The 18509-nt window shown below is 42.0% G+C and overlaps 1 protein-coding gene across 1 annotated transcript in view; it reads left to right on the top strand.

Annotated features, from left to right (window-relative positions):
- The first annotated feature begins 1841 nt into the window (after positions 1–1841).
- Positions 1842–18509, top strand: part of chst11 (carbohydrate (chondroitin 4) sulfotransferase 11) — a 38344-nt gene continuing 21676 nt past the window's right edge. The window contains exon 1 of the mRNA XM_034079016.2: positions 1842–1925. Within this exon, the coding sequence (XP_033934907.1) occupies positions 1842–1925 (84 nt within the window). The remainder of the gene's footprint in view (positions 1926–18509) is intronic.

The following is an 18509-nucleotide window of genomic DNA, read 5'->3' as shown; positions in this document are numbered from 1 at the left end:
GCCACTCAACTGAGCTTTGTTTAAAGATTACATATGGCACAAGACATATTGAAATAGGACATATTTCTAAGGATTATTGTCAGAAAATAGTGAAAATTAACACAATAACAGCCCAGAACTCAAACATAGTCAACCTGTTACTATTAAAACTGAGAAATGGTACATCCCAACACAAAAGCTGGAACCTTTATTTATCGATTTATTGATTTTATAAAAATAAATTGCTGTCTTTGTGAGAGGGAATCGATCAGCTTTAAACCTCTCAAAAAGGGTTGGGAGGAAACTAAATTGCAGGAGATGCAATACGTTTTTAGGCAACATATAATTATCTGAATGAGGTATTTTGTTGCCACGGAGATGAGAAATGTTATTGTATCGATTTAAGGAAATAAATCAAAAACTGAACCATGATTTTTTAAATATTTTTTCAAAATAAATTAATGTTGGAAAAACAACAATTCCCTCCAATATCTTAAATCACGTTGCGATATCAGTCATTAATCAAACCACGTATGTTTTTCAGCCCTAATGGAGACGGTGCTCTGTATTATGGATCATCTCCATTCTTCTCCTGATGGCAGTAACACATCCGTGAACACGAGGCCGATGACGTGTGGAGTAAACTGCCATTAAATCCCTCGGCTTTCGAGTTATAGCGGTTAATTTGGTTCCCTGTCGTTGCGCGCCGTCCTTCAGCGCTTCTCCATCCTGAGTAATTGGAGAGAGTGAATCCGGTTGTGGAGAGAGCTGAGACTCAGCCAAACAAACGTTGAACTGTGACTCTGTTCTTGGCATATAGTCAGCGCTCTCATTATTTCTCCCTGTAGCTTTCCGCCTTTCCTTCTCCCAGCAGTCGGTCCTTTAAAGAGACGGCTTCCAAAGTGATGCCCTTGAGGGTGGGAGCAGGGGGTCCACAGCTAAACAAAAACAAGTTGGCATCTGACCTTTATTAAATATTGATGTGACGCTGAATGAGAGTTCATCCGGGAGTTAAAGATACTGAAATGTATTGAGAGGAAAGTCAAGTGACAGCCATCTTCAACGCCACGTCTGAAAATCACAACTCTTCACCCATGTTGCTTTTTTGAAGTTAGACTGTAATGGCAAATGCAAATATTGAGCTTTCATGGTTTGAAAACGAATCATACAAAGTAGGGCTGCTCAATTCATCGTTTTTTAATCGCAATTACGGTTTTGGCTTGCAACAATTATGAAAACAACATAATCGAAATAAAACGATTTTTTTTCTTTTCTTTTTTTTCCTTCTTTTTTTTCTAAATAATTTTTTTATTGGTTTTTCAGTTGAATTATACTTAAAGTTCACGGTACTCAACTGTTAAAAACATACTGTTCACATTTTTGTTTCAATAAATCGATGTTTTCAAAGTCAATGGATAATCGTTTTTTAATAATCGTGGTATCAATTATTGACCCAAATAATCGAGATTATGATTTTTGCCATAATCGAGCAGCCCTACTACCAAGAGAAATTATGACTTTTACCCTCAGTTTAAGATTTCAAATTCAAGTTTTAGAGAGGCCTAATGTTCAGTCTATAGGGAAAAGCATTTTTTTTAAGTGTTGCATGGCATTGCAGTTAGCCAATGGGATAAATTGGTAACAAAACATTAGTTTTTAAAGCAAGCGGTACAAGAGAATCAAGGAAAATTCAATGTACTATCATCCTGTTATCATCCCTTCTTCCCTTGTGTTTATAATGTGGTGATTATATATATATCCAATTGAAGAAGACCTAGTGCAAGACTTCTTTGTTACTCACTCGATTGCACCGGTTATTTTTGAATGTTCTCAGTGGTGTTTTTCCTCTGTGTTTCGCAGTCATGCGGAGGGACCCCTTCATGGTGGAGGGCTGCTGTGGGAAAGGATCCCGCAACGCCCTGCAGGAACTCTACAACCCCACACAGGTAGGAGGTTTGCATCTAACTGTCCTGACCTTCATCTCTTCCTGTTTGCACTCTGCTCCTCTCCAGCTGTCAGACGCTGAGGCTCTGACCCCAGCTGGCATGTGTCACGTCCTGTGAACACTTCCATCGTTTTTCTTTCCTTTTAATAACAAAGGGTTGTTCCTTGTTGTGCCCTGATGTCCTCTTGACACCCTGTGAAAACTCCAGAAAATAGCATTAGCATTAATCAGTGGCGAACCGTCAGGGCCTTCAAGGTATTCAGAGAATGGAACACAAAAAAAATCGATTTAATTATATATATAAAATGAATAAATGAGAATGGTATCTGTGTTGTTGATCTGTAATATCACAGTGTTACGTTGATTTGTTTGTCCTTCTCGGTCCATGCACTTCGCATGTCAGTGGTTTTGTGTTAGAAAAGAAAGCAACCAATCAGATCTCGTTCTGGGTCTCTGGGTAGAATCTCCTTCAACAAGGTATTCGACATCCTTGATCGAATGCCCTGGCCGTTGCACTGAATGAGAACGTACGTTTGGACTGACAGTTTGATCAACCAATCATATATTGATTTGAGGCCAATGGGCGTGTTCTTTCAGAGTTCCCCTCGGTTCCAGGGTGTTCTAGAAGGCCCGCTAGTTCACTGGAGAGAGACCGAGGATCTGAATGTCTACAGAAGGTCCAGTTGTGTTAGACACGGTTCGCCACTGGCATTAATAGTTGCTATCGTCCAACAGTAAGTCGGGAAATGTCGCAGGCTTGAGGCGATAAAGCTGTCTTCCAGAAATCAAAACGGTCACAACAAGACAGGTTTTTTTTACCAATTTTAATTAAATACACTCTGCAAGAACAGAGCAGGAGAAAGACAAAGCTACTTAAACAAAGTGTTCGTCGTCAGCAGCCGGTAATCCTCTCTGCGTCTGAGAGAATCAGGACTATTATTGCACCGTCATTGTCTGCTCCAACACAGCGAAGCCTCACATCATTTAGCTCTGCACCATCTAGATTCATGAGCCATCTGAGAGCATGACACCCGCTGCTACATGATTGCCGTCATGAAATTCAGGCGTATAACGGGCTGCTTTCTTAATGGCTTCTCACCTTTTATTTGGCAGTTTACAATGAGGAGGGAGGATGACAGACTGAGAGGAAGGAGCTGACAAAGGTCTTATCCTGCTGTTAGTTGTTACTATTAAAGAGGCCCTATTCAGTTTTTTTTGGGGGGGGGGGGTTCCTTGCCTGTTATGTGTTATATACGTTTTTGTGGTCTCCAAATGGTCTCCAAACGCCTCCATTGGACTCCTTTATTACATGGCTTAGTTGAATACTCGATTCTGATTGGTCAATTCAGAACACGTGACACGTTGTTAATACCGAACAGACAGACCGCTGTCAAGGACTTATTGACCGTTGTTAAGGACGCTCACATCTTCAGAAAGAAGTCCGGTCGATTGAACTGTATACAGTTGGGCCGAAAAGCAAACTGCATGCAGTTTGCTTTTCGAACTGGGACATGAAAAACTGCGGAGAAGTAACGGGGCAGAAACCCTCCTTTTTACGCAGCGGTCCAGACATAGACATCAAACGGCGACACATATTCACTTGCCAGTTACTTTGTCATTAGGGCAGGGATATCTAGATACTTTCCAAGGTTTGACATCATGAATTGTGCTACTTTTAAAGCAAGGAGCGATGTTTTCAAATCTGTAATCAAAAAGCTCCTCAAAAACGCAAGCAGGTCCTACCGTTGGCTTTTCAAACTGACAAGAGACGCTCTCACTGTTTTTCAAATGTAACAGTTTGAAAAGCAAGCAAACTGTCTGATTGTCTTTAGTTTTCCGCTGTCGTGTGATAGCAACATGGAGGATTTTAACATTCATTTTAATATATTTGGAGAGCCCAGTAATTTGGAGTAATGGTTAGTGGCTGAAAAAGACAAGAGGGACAAGAAAACAGCGGAGAAGTAACGGGCAGAAACCCTCCTTTTTATGCAGCGGTCCAGACATATACATCAAACAGCAAAACATACAGTGTGCAGTTACTTTGGCATCAGGGCAGGGATATCGAGATACTTTCCAAGGTTTGACATCATGAATTGTGCTACTTTTAAAGCAAGCAGCGATGTTTTCAAATCTGTAATCAGAAAGCTCCTCAAAAACGCTATCGAAGCAGTTCCTGCCGTTGCTACGTTAGTTCAAACCGTAACAACGGACTATTTTTCTTCGCGGATGCATGTCAATTTAAATCAATACAACTATTTTTTAAATCAATAAAATCATTTTCTAAATCCATAAAAGCATTTCAATTAATATTGGGAGTCATAACGTTACTTTGTTGAGAATGTGGCCATGTAATAAGCGGGATAATGTGCAGCGACTTGGTCATTATGGGGAAAAGAACACCTTCATGCCGATCTAGATCCCTCCGCTTCGCGTCGGGCTCCTGATCAGCCTGTCGTTGTTCTTTTCCCCATAATGACCGCGTCGCAGCACATTATCCCTTACTTGTTTACTTCTTGAACATGTGATATCACTAAATGATACTTGCGATTCTATTGGCTAGCGCTCCAACACGTTGTATGTGATAGGCTAAGGGGCAGGACATCTCTAAGCAGGTTGACCAATCACAACAGAGCCGGCTAGCTAACCAATCAGAGCAGACTGAGCTCTGGTTTCAGACAGAGGGTGAAAAGAGGTGCTGCAGCACAGGCAGTATGAGAAAAATAAAGAGCTTCTTGAACATTAAAGCATGGAGACATGTAGAGACACTACATACTGATATACACCTGAACATCAGCAGGAGAGGACTCTTTAAAGTAGAGACACTACATACTGATATGAACCTGAACATCAGCAGGAGAGGACTCTTTAAAGTAGAGACACTACATACTGATATACACCTGAACATCAGCAGGAGAGGACTCTTTAAAGTAGAGACACTACATACTGATATACACCTGAACATCAGCAGGAGAGGACTCTTTAAAGTAGAGACACTACATACTGATATACACCTGAACATCAGCAGGAGAGGACTCTTTAAAGTAGAGACACTACATACTGATATACACCTGAACATCAGCAGGAGAGGACTCTTTAAAGTAGAGACACTACATACTGATATACACCTGAACATCAGCAGGAGAGGACTCTTTAAAGTAGAGACACTACATACTGATATACACCTGAACATCAGCAGGAGAGGACTCTTTAAAGTAGAGACACTACATTCTGATATGCACCTGAACATCAGCAGGAGAGGACTCTTTAAAGTAGAGACACTACATACTGATACACCTGAACCTTAGCAGGAGAGGACTCTTTAAAGTAGAGACACTACATACTGATACACACCTGAACATTTGAATAATATGTCCTCCTTTAACCCACACAAGAAAGAGTGAAAGTAACAACACCCATATTCACGACAAACAAATCCAAAATGTTGGTAGGAATAAGCAGATTCATTATAATTGATCAGAATTCTGTAAAACAATTAAAATCTGAATTTGTGGTTTCACATAATTTATCCCATTAACTACAAATCTTGTCTATTCTTCGTTAATTACTGCCGACTACTTTCCGAAGCATGAGGTAGATTTTAGGATGATTTCCCGCCTTCCGGGCAGCCAATAATTTTAAGGGTAAAAAGAGCTTTGTTGGCGGCCAACTCACCTTACAGGACGCTGCCAAAAAGGATTGCATTCACAAGCTGTATTGTGAGGAAATTACATTTGCAAGGCCAAAGTCACATTGTGTAATAAGGAAACATGCTGACCAAGTAATTGATAACCTTTATGCTCCTTTATGTAGCATGTCTGTGCGAAGACATACGCTGAACAAAATGTTCAAAAAGCTCTTTATTTATTGGATTTTCTCGAATTGAAGGGATTTTGTATTGAAGCTAATATCTTGGAGTTCAGTAATATGTTATTCTGATTTTTAAGTAGTCCCAGTCAAGCATTAAGGCCCGGACACACCAAGCCGATTTTGGCCGTTGATGGGCGTCGACACGCCCTACTCAGATTGGTGTGTCCCGCACCGTTGTGTCCGACACCTTTTCGGCCGAAAACCCACCGATTCCACATGTTGAATCGGTAGGCAGTCGGCCAAAGGCTGTCGGCTAAATAAATCACTCTGATTGGCTGTTCAGCTTAGAGAATCAGTGCATGAGAAGCGAAACGGAAGTGAGGGACCCAAAAAAACTATTAAGAAAGCAAATCTGAGATTTCCTTTACCTCCAGCTCTCGACTCAGGTTCGGGAAAGCCCCGTGAGCTTCTCGCTGTCGAGTGAAAATGGAACGCACGCGCTTTTTGCTGTTTGTTTATATCACGCAGTCTGTTCTTCTTCTCTCGGTGTATCACGCAGTCTGTCTTCCGGTTGTTGCCTCTTTTGAATGACGAATACACACTACCGCCGCCTGCTGGTAAGGAGAGTTATTGCCACTCACGCATGCGCAGTGCGTACGTGCTTCTTGGCCGTCGGCTGAAGTCTTTGCGGTGTGTTCCAGTGCGACACATGGCCAAGACGCAGAGACGCGAGGCGACACAACAGTCGGGTCCGTCAGTTCTTTGGTGTCAGTTCTTTGGTGTCAGCTTGGTGCGTCCGGGCCTTTAGTGGCAGGATTATCTGACAGGTTGTAAGCAGTTTTTGCAGATTACGTATGGAGCTCATGCAGCTTTTATTTGAAGGTAAAACCAACTGGATAAATAATTGGCGTGCTTCCACCATCCTCTCTGCAGGAGATATTTGAGGAGATGGTGAGAAAGCAAGGCCGTAAAATCACATGCGACCCCAAACACATCCTGTGTAGAGAGTTTGAGTTGCTGAAGGTATAGATTACCAAACTATAGATTGAACAGTTATACGTTTTCCTTTGTTCCGCTGTCAATCAAGCTGCTGAACAGTTACGCTGTGTTAGGAGTTGTTGGGAGGTGCAATGTTTACAGTGTGCAATCGAGAAGGTTAAATAGCGGAAGTGCATTATGTGTAAATAGGTATGGACACAATATGGATATGTGCAATAGGGATATGTGCAATAGGGATAGGTGCAATAGGGATATGTGCAATATGGATATGTGCAATAGGGATATGTGCTGTACCTGTATGTTTCTTGTTTGTTTCTTTGCCATGTGATATGTGATCTCTGTTCTGTATCTATGACTGATTGACCTGAATGTTTTATGTGTATTATCTCGATGCCCAAGACAAATTTCTCCTAAGGGAGACAATAAAGCTTTATCTTATCTTAACAGAAAGGACACCTGTAATGTCTGTAATAATGGCTCATTCGACAAGAAACACGTTCAGAGATGTTTTCATGGACAGCTTAGATGTATGTTTTTCTCACATCCGACAGCTTTGCTTGTTATCTTAGGCTCTAATTTTAGCAACACTCAACACATACTTTGGGGAGTACATTGCTATTACAATCAACAAAGCTACAAAGAACTCAAACTAGCAGGTTTCAAGATACAAAAATAAAGTGTTGTTCTGTTTGCCTTAGACCTCTGAGTGTCCTTGCATGCAGCATGAGTATTCAAAGCAGGCCCTGCCTCCTGTGGTAATGTAATTCTGACAAAAGGTCCTATAATGTTGGCGGTGATGGATTACCAATCTCCACAAGTGGACGGAAACCACCGGACGATAGGAGAGGAATTCAACAAAGGATGAGGAGCAACACAATATGGAGTGTATAGGCTACGCGGGTGGGGAGGGTTACTTAACGGTCCCATGTCATGCTTTTCCGGTTATTACCCGTCCCCTTGTGTTCTGAAGGTTTTTCTGCATGTAAACGGTGTGCAGAGTCACAAACCCTCAAAGTACACCCTGTAGCGAGTACAACTCAGAAAAGACCGTCTATGCTGCCCCAGAACGCCTCGTTAGAGATTTTCTTTTTCAATTTTTTTCTTCCGGGAACCAAGTGAGGTAACGACGACCCAATGGACCAATTGGTCAAAATGGACCAATCCGCGGAGCCGTTACGTTAAGACCCGGGATTGATCCAAATTGACCAATCCACGGACTTCCTCACACACACACACACACACACACACACACACACACACACACACACACACACACACACACACACACACACACACACACACACACACACACACACACACACACACACACACACACACTCAATCTTTTTGCAGCTGCAGCTCCGCCGATTTCTCCTCCCTGAGACGGCGGGACGCGGCGAGGCTGTGAGTCGGTGTGTGAGCCATACTTGCCAACCCTCCCGATTTCACTGCCCTCTCCCGGTTTCCTCCCGGGGTCATATTTCTGACAAACTCAGATTTACTCACGACTGTTTCCACTCTGACTTTAATACAGCTACACCATTGTTTGGTTTCCATGGTAGCGCGTCTCTTTAGTAGCGTGCACAACTGAAAGTCTGAGAGGGTGAGGCAGATAGTCACATGAAACTGCCACTGGGCACATAGGGAGGGGGGGGGGGGGGGTAGGAGCTCCAACAAGCCGTTTAGGACAGAGAGTGAATACACAGACTATACAGAGATGCTGGATGAGAATTGCACAATATAAATCTATTCTAGTCGACCTCAGCAATGGAATGATGATCAGTAGAAATGGCCATGACATGGGACCTTTAAGAAAAGTTTTCCACATGTGGAAGAAACCAATATGTCATTAGTAAGTTTAAGCTTGATACGTTGATGAATTAGGTGTCTACTATATTAAAAAGATGTATTTTAAATAAGGAAGAAGGAAAGTAGCCTAAATATAAACCATAAAGAGAATTCATTCAGTACGTCCACCTTTAAAACATCAGTCTTTATTTCAAAATGTATTGTAACACTGTCATTTATTTTAATTGTAATCAAATCCTGATTCTGCTACCTTGCCCCCGAAGCCTGTGTGCTTCATCATGCAGAACCAATCAAAATGGAGATTTGAAACATGGGAGGGAAGCTGGAGAACAATGCTTGCTTCTTTCTAGAGAGGAGAGAGGAGGAAGCAGGAGGTGATGCTATCAGGAATGGATGGGATACTTTCTGCTCTTCCTCTCTTCGGCCATCAACATCTCGCTCACTATTTATCTCCCACTGTCTAAGGCTTTATCGTCTTAATGTATGCACAAAGCCACAGTGTAGAAATGGCTTCTTCTGACCTGAGCTCCTCCAACAATGCAACATATATAATAAAATACAAATTTAAAAGTAGTGCAAAAAGTCTGTATACATGTCAATAGAATATGGGATGTGTGCAAGAACAGAATATGAAATTAAATAATGTAAATTAAGACAAAAGGATATACGGTTTATTGCTGTGATAACTATGTAAGTATATTGTCGTCTCTCCTCACACCTCCATCTGTCCTTCATCCCCTCTCCTCCTCTGCTCTCCAGCTTTCTCACATCTAGTTTGTTCTGTTGAACATTCATCACCGAGCACCTTTTTAAATACACACAGGGAGGCTTTAAGTGGTTTTCTGGACGGCTTTAAGATTAAACTTGGCGCACATGGACTCTCATGTGAAGTCCCATTGATATATTTCTGTGTACTCAAGGGGGTGTTACTGCTGCTAGAGTCAACTGCAGGGGGGTGTGTAGGGTCAGTGGTGGAGAGAGAGAGAGGTGTGTGTGTGTGTGTGTGTGTGTGTGTGTGTGTGTGTGTGTGTGTGTGTGTGGTGTGTGTGTGTGTGTGTGGTGTGTGTGTGTGTGTGTGTGTGTGTGTGTGTGTGTGTGTGTGTGTGTGTGTGTGTGTGTGGTGTGTGTATGTGTGTGTGTGTGTGTGTGTGTGTGTGTGTGTGTGTGTGTGTGTGTGTGGTGTGTGTGTGTGTGTGTGTGTGTGTGTGTGTGTGTGTGTGTGTGTGTGTGTGTGTGTGTGTGTGTGTGTGTGTGTGTGTGTGTGTGTGTGTGTGTGTGTGTGTGTGTGTGTAGCTCTGTCTTTGTGAGAGGGAATTTAAAGTGTAGACCCTTGGGACATATTTTGACATATTTTTGTCGGTTTAAGCATGGGGGTTGAGTTTCTTCTTCTTCTTCTTCGCCAAGTCTTGAGGCTTTAAGTCTTCATGTGGAAACAGCCGACTGCTACAAAGCAAATGCGTTGTATTTGATTGCTTCGACCATTTTACAACACTTTGTATATATCTGTGCCAGATGTTGTTGTCTCTACTTGAAGGGGCATCCTCGGGAACTAATTGTCTTGATATTTCTCATACTTCATGCAAGTAGTATTTCTGTAATCCTACTGACAGACACATATTAAGTAAAAAGGCAGTCACATGTAGATAACAGATCAAAACTAAGTATATAGAAATAAGTACACTTTAAAAGTGAGTGATCACATAAGATCAGGAGTATATGTTTTCTCTTTTTGCTCACGTTACTGTACATTTTCACATTCATCCATCGCTTCATGGTTTCTAATTGAAAATGTGAATAATGAGGAAGAGAAAATTCAAGTATTTGTACAAGATTATTTTCTTGATGTGTCAGTGTAGTCGGCCGGGCGAAAACACAATCAGATGAAAAGTATGCAGACTAAGTATTTATACACTCATCATCACACTCGTGTAGCCTCGAGCTGTTTCCCCCGCTCCTCGGCTGCCTTTTTTTGTGTGTGTTGGAAATCAGTCCTGGCAGATTTTGGTCTTTCTCTTTAGAGTGATCGCACAGCACCATGGCAACAGGGCCTTTCATCTAATGAGGATGATTGCATTGAGTCACTTGTTCAATTGTAAGTTATTTAAAGAGGACATGTTCTGCTCATTTCCAGATTTCATATATCAGTATGTAGCGTCTCTACTTTAAAGAGTCCTCTCCTGCTCATGTTCAGGTGTATATCAGTATGTAGTGTCTCTACTTTAAAGAGTCCTCTCCAGCTGATGTCCAGGTGTATATCAGTATGTAGCGTCTCTACTTTAAAGAGTCCTCTCCTGCTGATGTTCAGGTGTATGTCAGTATGTAGTTTCTCTACTTTAAAGAGTCCTCTCCTGCTGATGTTCAGGTGTATATCAGTATGTAGTGTCTCTACTTTAAAGAGTCCTCTCCTGCTGATGTTCAGGTGTATATCAGTATGTAGTGTCTCTACTTTAAAGAGTCCTCTCCTGCTGATGTTCAGGTCTATATCAGTATGTAGAGTCTCTACTTTAAAGAGTCCTCTCCTGCTGATGTTCAGGTGTATATCAGTATGTAGTGTCTCTACTTTAAAGAGTCCTCTCCTGCTCATGTTCAGGTGTATATCAGTATGTAGTGTCTCTACTTTAAAGAGTCCTCTCCTGCTGATGTCCAGGTGTATGTCAGTATGTAGTGTCTCTACTTTAAAGAGTCCTCTCCTGCTGATGTTCAGGTTCATATCAGTATGTAGTGTCTCTACTTTAAAGAGTCCTCTCCTGCTTATGTTCAGGTGTATATCAGTATGTATTGTCTCTACTTTAAAGAGTCCTCTCCTGCTGATGTTCAGGTGTATATAAGTATGTAGAGTCTCTACTTTAAAGAGTCCTCTCCTGCTGATGTTCAGGTGTATATAAGTATGTAGTGTCTCTACTTTAAAGAGTCCTCTCCTGCTGATGTTCAGGTGTATATAAGTATGTAGTGTCTCTACTTTAAAGAGTCCTCTCCTGCTGATGTTCAGGTGTATATAAGTATGTAGTGTCTCTACTTTAAAGAGTCCTCTCCTGCTGATGTTCAGGTGTATATAAGTATGTAGTGTCTCTACTTTAAAGAGTCCTCTCCTGCTGATGTTCAGGTGTATATCAGTATGTAGTTTCTCTACTTTAAAGAGTCCTCTCCTGCTGATGTTCAGGTGTATATCAGTATGTAGTGTCTCTACTTTAAAGAGTCCTCTCCTGCTGATGTCCAGGTGTATATCAGTATGTAGTGTCTCTACTTTAAAGAGTCCTCTCCTGCTGATGTTCAGGTGTATATCAGTATGTAGTGTCTCTACTTTAAAGAGTCCTCTCCTGCTGATGTTCAGGTGTATATCAGTATGTAGTGTCTCTACTTTAAAGAGTCCTCTCCTGCTGATGTTCAGGTGTATATCAGTATGTAGTGTCTCTACTTTAAAGAGTCCTCTCCTGCTGATGTTCAGGTGTATATCAGTATGTAGTGTCTCTACATGTCTCCATGCTTTAATGTTCAAAAAGCTCTTTATTTTTCTCATCCTGCCTGTGCTGCAGCACCTATTTTCACCCTCTGTCTGAAACCAGAGCCCAGTCTGCTCTGATTGGTTAGCTGACCGGCTCTGTTGTGATTGGTCAACCGCTTAGAGATGTCCCGCCCCTTAACCTATCACGTACAATGTGTTGGAGCGCTAGCCAATAGAAGAGTGTTACAAAGTGATATATTTTCCTTCCTTAACTTTTGGTTGTTAGCCTTTACAGACAATTTACACGCACAGAAACCATAGCACACTGAAGGAAAGCACAATAGGGCCTCTTTAAGTTTCTTCCAAGCAATGATAAACAGTGTGTTGCTGAACGGGTCGGAAAACTCTTACGGGGGTTTTGTGATTGATAGATCCTCTTTTACACTGTCCTCCTCCGTCCACTGCTTCTCTGCGTTTGGGTTGCATTAGCAGCGAGCTAAACAAAATAGCCCACACAGACGCCTCCTCCAACTCGATTTGAGGGATTTTAAGGCAGGTGGATCCACTCCCACATGCTCTGCTTTTGTCCCGCGGCCTCCTCCCGCGCTCACATACCCACAACACGATGAACAATGAGGGTAGTTTGATGATGATTGATTGATAGATAGTTTCAGTGGAAAATAAGCGGCGGTTCATCTTGTTATATGAGTAAAACGCATTTTAGCCACTTGCTTTCTTTCCGTGGCATCATCATTTGGACAACAACCTACATTGATTATTAAACTGAAAGACTTTTTGGCTGTTGCTCTCCGTCCAAATGATGCAACTTGGATGGAAATGTGAGCGAGATAAAGAAGCAATCAATCCACAACCAACACTTCTGAGTGAGTATTTAACTGTTTCATAAATGGATGCATTCAGCCAAGGGGTGGAAAGTGTCTGCCTGTGTCTGTGCCACAAGATACTACTTGTCTGGATTGTTTTACCAGCTGCGGTGTGTGTGTGTGTGTGTGTGTGTGTGTGTGTGTGTGTGTGTGTGTGTGTGTGTGTGTGTGTGTGTGTGTGTGTGTGTGTGTGTGTGTGTGTGTGTGTGTGTGTGTGTGTGTGTGTGTGTGTGTGTGTGTGTGTGTGTGTGTGTGTGTGTGTGTGTGTGTGTGTTATGCAGGAACAGCAGCTTCAAACACTGGCATCGACTTGAAAGAAACGTGGCACCTTTCACCCTCAGCGTCTGAGTGTAGCTCTGTAAAACCATCAGAACAGTGTGTGTGTGTGTGGACTAGTATTACTATACTTGTGGGGACCTACATCTGTTTACATAGTCACGTGTGGGGACTCGCCTCCCTTATGGGGACAAATTGGAGGTCCCCATGAGGGGGATCATTAATTTTAGGGTGAAGACTTGGTAAGGTTTAGGGTAAGTCTCGAGGAAATGCATGTAAGTCAATGTAATGTCCCCTGAAGTGATGTATACATGGTGTGTGTGTGTGTGTGTGTGTGTGTGTGTGTGTGTGTGTGTGTGTGTGTGTGTGTGTGTGTGTGTGTGTGTGTGTGTGTGTGTGTGTGTGTGTGTGTGTGTGTGTGTGTGTGTGTGTGTGTGTGTGTGTGTGTGTGTGTGTGTGTGTGTGTGTGTGTGTGTGTGTGTGTGTGTGTGTGTGTGTGTGTGTGTGTGTGTGTGTGTGTCTGGATAAGTCACTCTGGGTTGAAAGACAAAGGGATTTCGAGGCGGAGGCTTTGTGTCTCTGTGTTTCTCTGGAGGCTGCATGTGAGCATCGCTGCGGAGCGGAGGAGAGACAAAGGGATTTAGAGGAGAGGTTTTGTTCTGAGAGAAAATAATCTGCGTCGAGAAACAAGAGAGACCGCATTTCAGAGATTTTCTGAAGATCAACGGGGGAAATTGTTTTATGATCTTGACATAACGAGCTTGTTTGCTTTATCATCTTTGTGTGGCACGAGACAACGTACACACGGTGACATCCTGTGAGGATGCAGCCCTCGTTCCCAAGGAAGCTCATCGTCGTCCTAATTCCTTATCAGAGAACAAAACCCCCAGATTTCACATCAGGACTTGTTGGAATGGATTTCCACATCGATTCCAAGTCAACACTTTTCAAAAAATGTTTATTTCTCAGTTTCAAAAGGAGCTGTTATTGTAGGTAAAACGAAACGTGGTTGATAAGCTGGGAGACACGGGTAATACTCTTTTATGAGATAAGAGCCATTTTAATGAAAGTCATGTTTGGGTTGAGGGTCCTATTCCCTATCACACAGGTATGTAAGGTGTGTGTTGTTGGGCAATTGTTTTTTGACCGCAGAACCTCGAGTGTGAATACCGCAAAGGAAATGAATGGAAATTGACTTTATTCTGCAACAACAATACAATAAATGGTTTGTATTATTCCGCATCTGAATAAAACACTGCCAATACGTCATTAAAACAACAACACAATCGGTATCTATGAACACAGCAAAGCGCGTCAGACAAGTTATTCCGGGAGTTAAAACCACTCACTCCTCTACGGCATCGGCTCCACCTCCCTCAGTGGACCGCCAGACTCCTCACCCACACCACATCATGGCTTCACATCACCCCGGTCCTCAAAGAACTCCACTGGCTTCCCGTCTCTCACACTACAAACTCCTGGTCCTCACTTACAAAGCCCTCCACCATCTGGCCCCGCCCCCCCTACCTCACTGACCTCCTCATCCTCTACCAAGTCCCCCGGTCTCTCAGATCCATCTCAACCGGTTTGCTTTCCACCCCCAAGGCCAGACTCCGGAGCTTCGGGGACAGAGCCTTCTCTGTGGCTCTGGAACTCCCTCCCCCAAGACCTCCGTGAGTCTGAGTCCCTCACTCTGTTCCAGTCCCGCCTCAAGACTCATCTCTTCAAGTCGGTATATCCATAACCCCCCCCCTCAATCAACTTCCTCAGGACTGCCCTTTCTGTTTATCCTATTTTATTTGTTTTGTTTTATTCATTGACGTCGACACGCCCTACTCAGATTGGTGTGTCCCGCACCGTTGTGTCTTTTCGGCCAAAAACTGAAGTCGGCCAAAGACTGTCGGCAAAATAAATCACTCTGATTGGCTGTTCAGCTAGCGAATCAGTGCATGAGAAGAGAAACGGAAGTGAGGGACCCAAACAAACTATTAAGAAAGCAAATCTGAGATTTCATTGAACTCCAGCTCTCGACTCGGGTTCGGGAAAGCCCCGTGAGCTTCTCGCTGTCGAGTGAAAATGGAACACACACGCTATTTGTTGTTTGTTTATATCACGCAGTCTGTTCTTCTTCTCTCGGTTATCACGCAGTCTGTCTTCCGGTTGTTGCCTCTTTTAAATGACGAATACACACTACCGCCGCCTGCTGGTAAGGAGAGTTATTGCCACTCACGCATGCGCAGTTCGTACGTCGTGCTACTTGGCCGTCGGCTGAAGTTTTTGCGGTGGGTTCCAGTGCGACACATGGCTAAGACGCAGGAGACGTGAGGCGACCATACTTGCCAACCTTGAGACCTCAGAAATCGGGAGCATTTCAAGACCACCGCGGGGGGGGGGGGTGCTAATGGATCGCCGGAGCTGTATTAGCTTAACATGCTTATTGTAGTTGTAAGTGCACTGTCTTGATGGAGCATATGTGTGGGCTTTCCTGTGTTATACAGGAAAGGAGTGAGCAGGGGGGAGTTTTGTCGATTCTTGTTCCATGACTTATCTTCCTCACCCTCTCAGACTTTCGGTTGCACGTTCTACTAAAGAGACGCGCTACCATGGAAACCAAACAATGTTGTAGCTGTATTAAAGTCCGAGTGGAAACAGTCATGAGTAAATCCAATTTTGTCAGAAATCGGGAGGAATGCGGGAGAAATATGAACCCGGGAGAGGGCAGTGAAATCGGGAGTCTCCTGCGAAAATCGGGAGGGTTGGCAAGTATGGAGGCGACACAACAGCCGGGGTCCGTCTGTGTCAGTTCTTTGGTGTCAGCTTGGTGTGTCCGGGCCTTAAAGCGCCTTTGAGTTAGAGAAAAGCGCTATAGAAATATAATTTATTATTATTAGTAGCTTTAGTATTAAGCTAAAGCTCCTACAAAGATAATATACTCTGAGATGAACGTGTCAGGCCCTCGCTGCGACACGGAAAACGCCGGAGGAAATGTTTCCTTACCTATATTTATCCAGGGGAATACTGAGAACACACACTCTGTTTCTCCTTCATATTCATGCAGCTCCACGAATTCATACCTGGCAAAAGCTCGACCACAGACACCTTCTGAGGAGGGGTCTCTGTAAATGGGTTCGTTAAAGGCATCTCAATTGCACATAAAGTCAACAGTAGGAAATAGTGCGGGCAGCATCACCGTGGTAAAAGACCTCCAATAACACTGGACGAAAGTTAATAAATCCTGAGTGCAGACGACTATAAATGACTGATTTACACTGAAATTCTTGCACAAAAAAAAGTATTTTTCAGACTAATCGATCAGGAGAAAATTAGTTTGTTCCCTCTCTTAAAAGCTGCTTTTCTTTTACTCTCTCAAAACCCAACAACGGGCAAAGTAATCATTTAATACACTCTATATTTCCCTTTCAGTAAAAGTCAGATAAAGTCAGTGTGGCACATGGAAGGAATACGGTGGGACAGTGAACATTATTTTACCTCGGGCACTTCGGAGACTTTAGAGTGTAAAGCTGAGTGAATACCTGAGGCCCAAGCGGCCGAAAGGAACTGTTAACCCACCGTTTCACAAGAATTTCACGAGCAGGTGTTAATGGAAAGGTTTTAGTGCCGCATGATGGTCTGCGGCCGGGATATCATTCTGAGAGGAAGCCCTGGATCTTTGGGGCTTTTGCTGGAAAGAAAATGTCTAAAATCAATTAAAATATTGGCTTTGAAGTCAACATTTCAGTTTAAATGGTAGAAACATAATAATAATAATGCATCTATTTTATAGAGGCGCCTTTCAAAGCTCTCAAGGTCGCCGTACAAACACATAAAAAAACAAGATACACAATACATAACACCAGCATAAGAGACATAAACAAGACAATAAAATAAATTAAATAAAATAAATAAAATAAATAAAATAAATAAAATAAATAAAATAAATAAAATAAATAAATAAAATAAATACAATAAAATAAATACAATAAAATAAATACAATAAAATAAATACAATAAATTAAATACAATAAATTAAATAAATTACAATAAATAAATTACAATAAATAAATAAATAAAATAAATAAATTAAATAAATATATAAAATAAATGTAATTAAATAAATAAAAAAATAAGTAAAATAATAAAATAAAATAAATTTAATTAATTAATTAAATAAATAAATACAGAGGATGTGTGATGGATAATGATCAGGTTGGATATCCGAGTGTGAAGAGACGTGTTTTGAGACGTGATTTGAAAATGGGGAGAGAGTCAGTGTTGCGGATGTCAGGTGGGAGAGAGTTCCAGAGGTGGGGTGCAGACCCCATGGTGGGTGCAGTGAGGTGGAGGGAAGCAGAAGACCTGAGAGTGCGGATGGGTGTGTTGATGTGCAGGAGGTCGGAGAGGTGCAGATAACGTGCAGTTTTGCTGATTTATTCAATAAAGATATCTTCTGGCGATTGGTTCGAGCCTATTAAAACTAAACGACACAAATTAAGCCTAATTGAGTCTGCTAACAACAAATGGTTTCTCTTTATCCCGATGACTCTGAAATGTTATTACTTTAATGTTACATTATCTTGGTGTGATGATGCAGCTGAGAGCAGGACATGTTTTAAAAACGCCTCTTTAAATCATCCTCTCCTTTGACATCTATTTTTTACCACCTGGCCAAGTTGCTTCTGAATTGGATTCCTTATTGCCAACTTTGGTGTGTCCTTGAATGCACCATCTGCCTCTGAAGGAACGTTTAAAAACTCCTCACAGTTGCATAATCTCAGGATGCCACACGTGTAAACAGAGATGGCAAAAGTACACACATCCTTTCCTCAAGTAGAAGTACAGATACTCGTGTTTAAAAATACTCTGGTGAAAGTAGAAGTACTGACTACTAAAGTACAGGTATTTGAGTTCAACATGTAAGAAGTAGAAAGTACAGGTATTTGAGTTCAACATGTAAGAAGTAGAAAGTACAGGTATTTGGGTTCAACATGTAAGAAGTAGAAAGTACAGGTATTTGTGTTCAAAATGTAAGAAGTAGAAAGTACAGGTATTTGTGTTCAACATGTAAGAAGTAGAAAGTACAGGTATTTGAGTTCAACATGTAAGAAGTAGAAAGTACAGGTATTTGTGTTCAAAATGTAAGAAGTAGAAAGTACAGGTATTTGTGTTCAACATGTAAGAAGTAGAAAGTACAGGTATTTGTGTTCAAAATGTAAGAAGTAGAAAGTACAGGTATTTGTGTTCAACATGTAAGAAGTAGAAAGTACAGGTATTTGAGTTCAACATGTAAGAAGTAGAAAGTACAGGTATTTGAGTTCAACATGTGAGAAGTAGAAAGTACAGGTATTTGTGTTCAACATGAGAGAAGTAG

This window comes from Pseudochaenichthys georgianus, unplaced genomic scaffold (assembly GCF_902827115.2).
Source record: "Pseudochaenichthys georgianus unplaced genomic scaffold, fPseGeo1.2 scaffold_532_arrow_ctg1, whole genome shotgun sequence".
Taxonomy (NCBI): Eukaryota; Metazoa; Chordata; class Actinopteri; order Perciformes; family Channichthyidae; genus Pseudochaenichthys; species Pseudochaenichthys georgianus.
The sequence above is the reverse complement of the archived record's forward strand: the minus strand, read 5'-3'. Positions and strand labels throughout refer to the sequence as shown.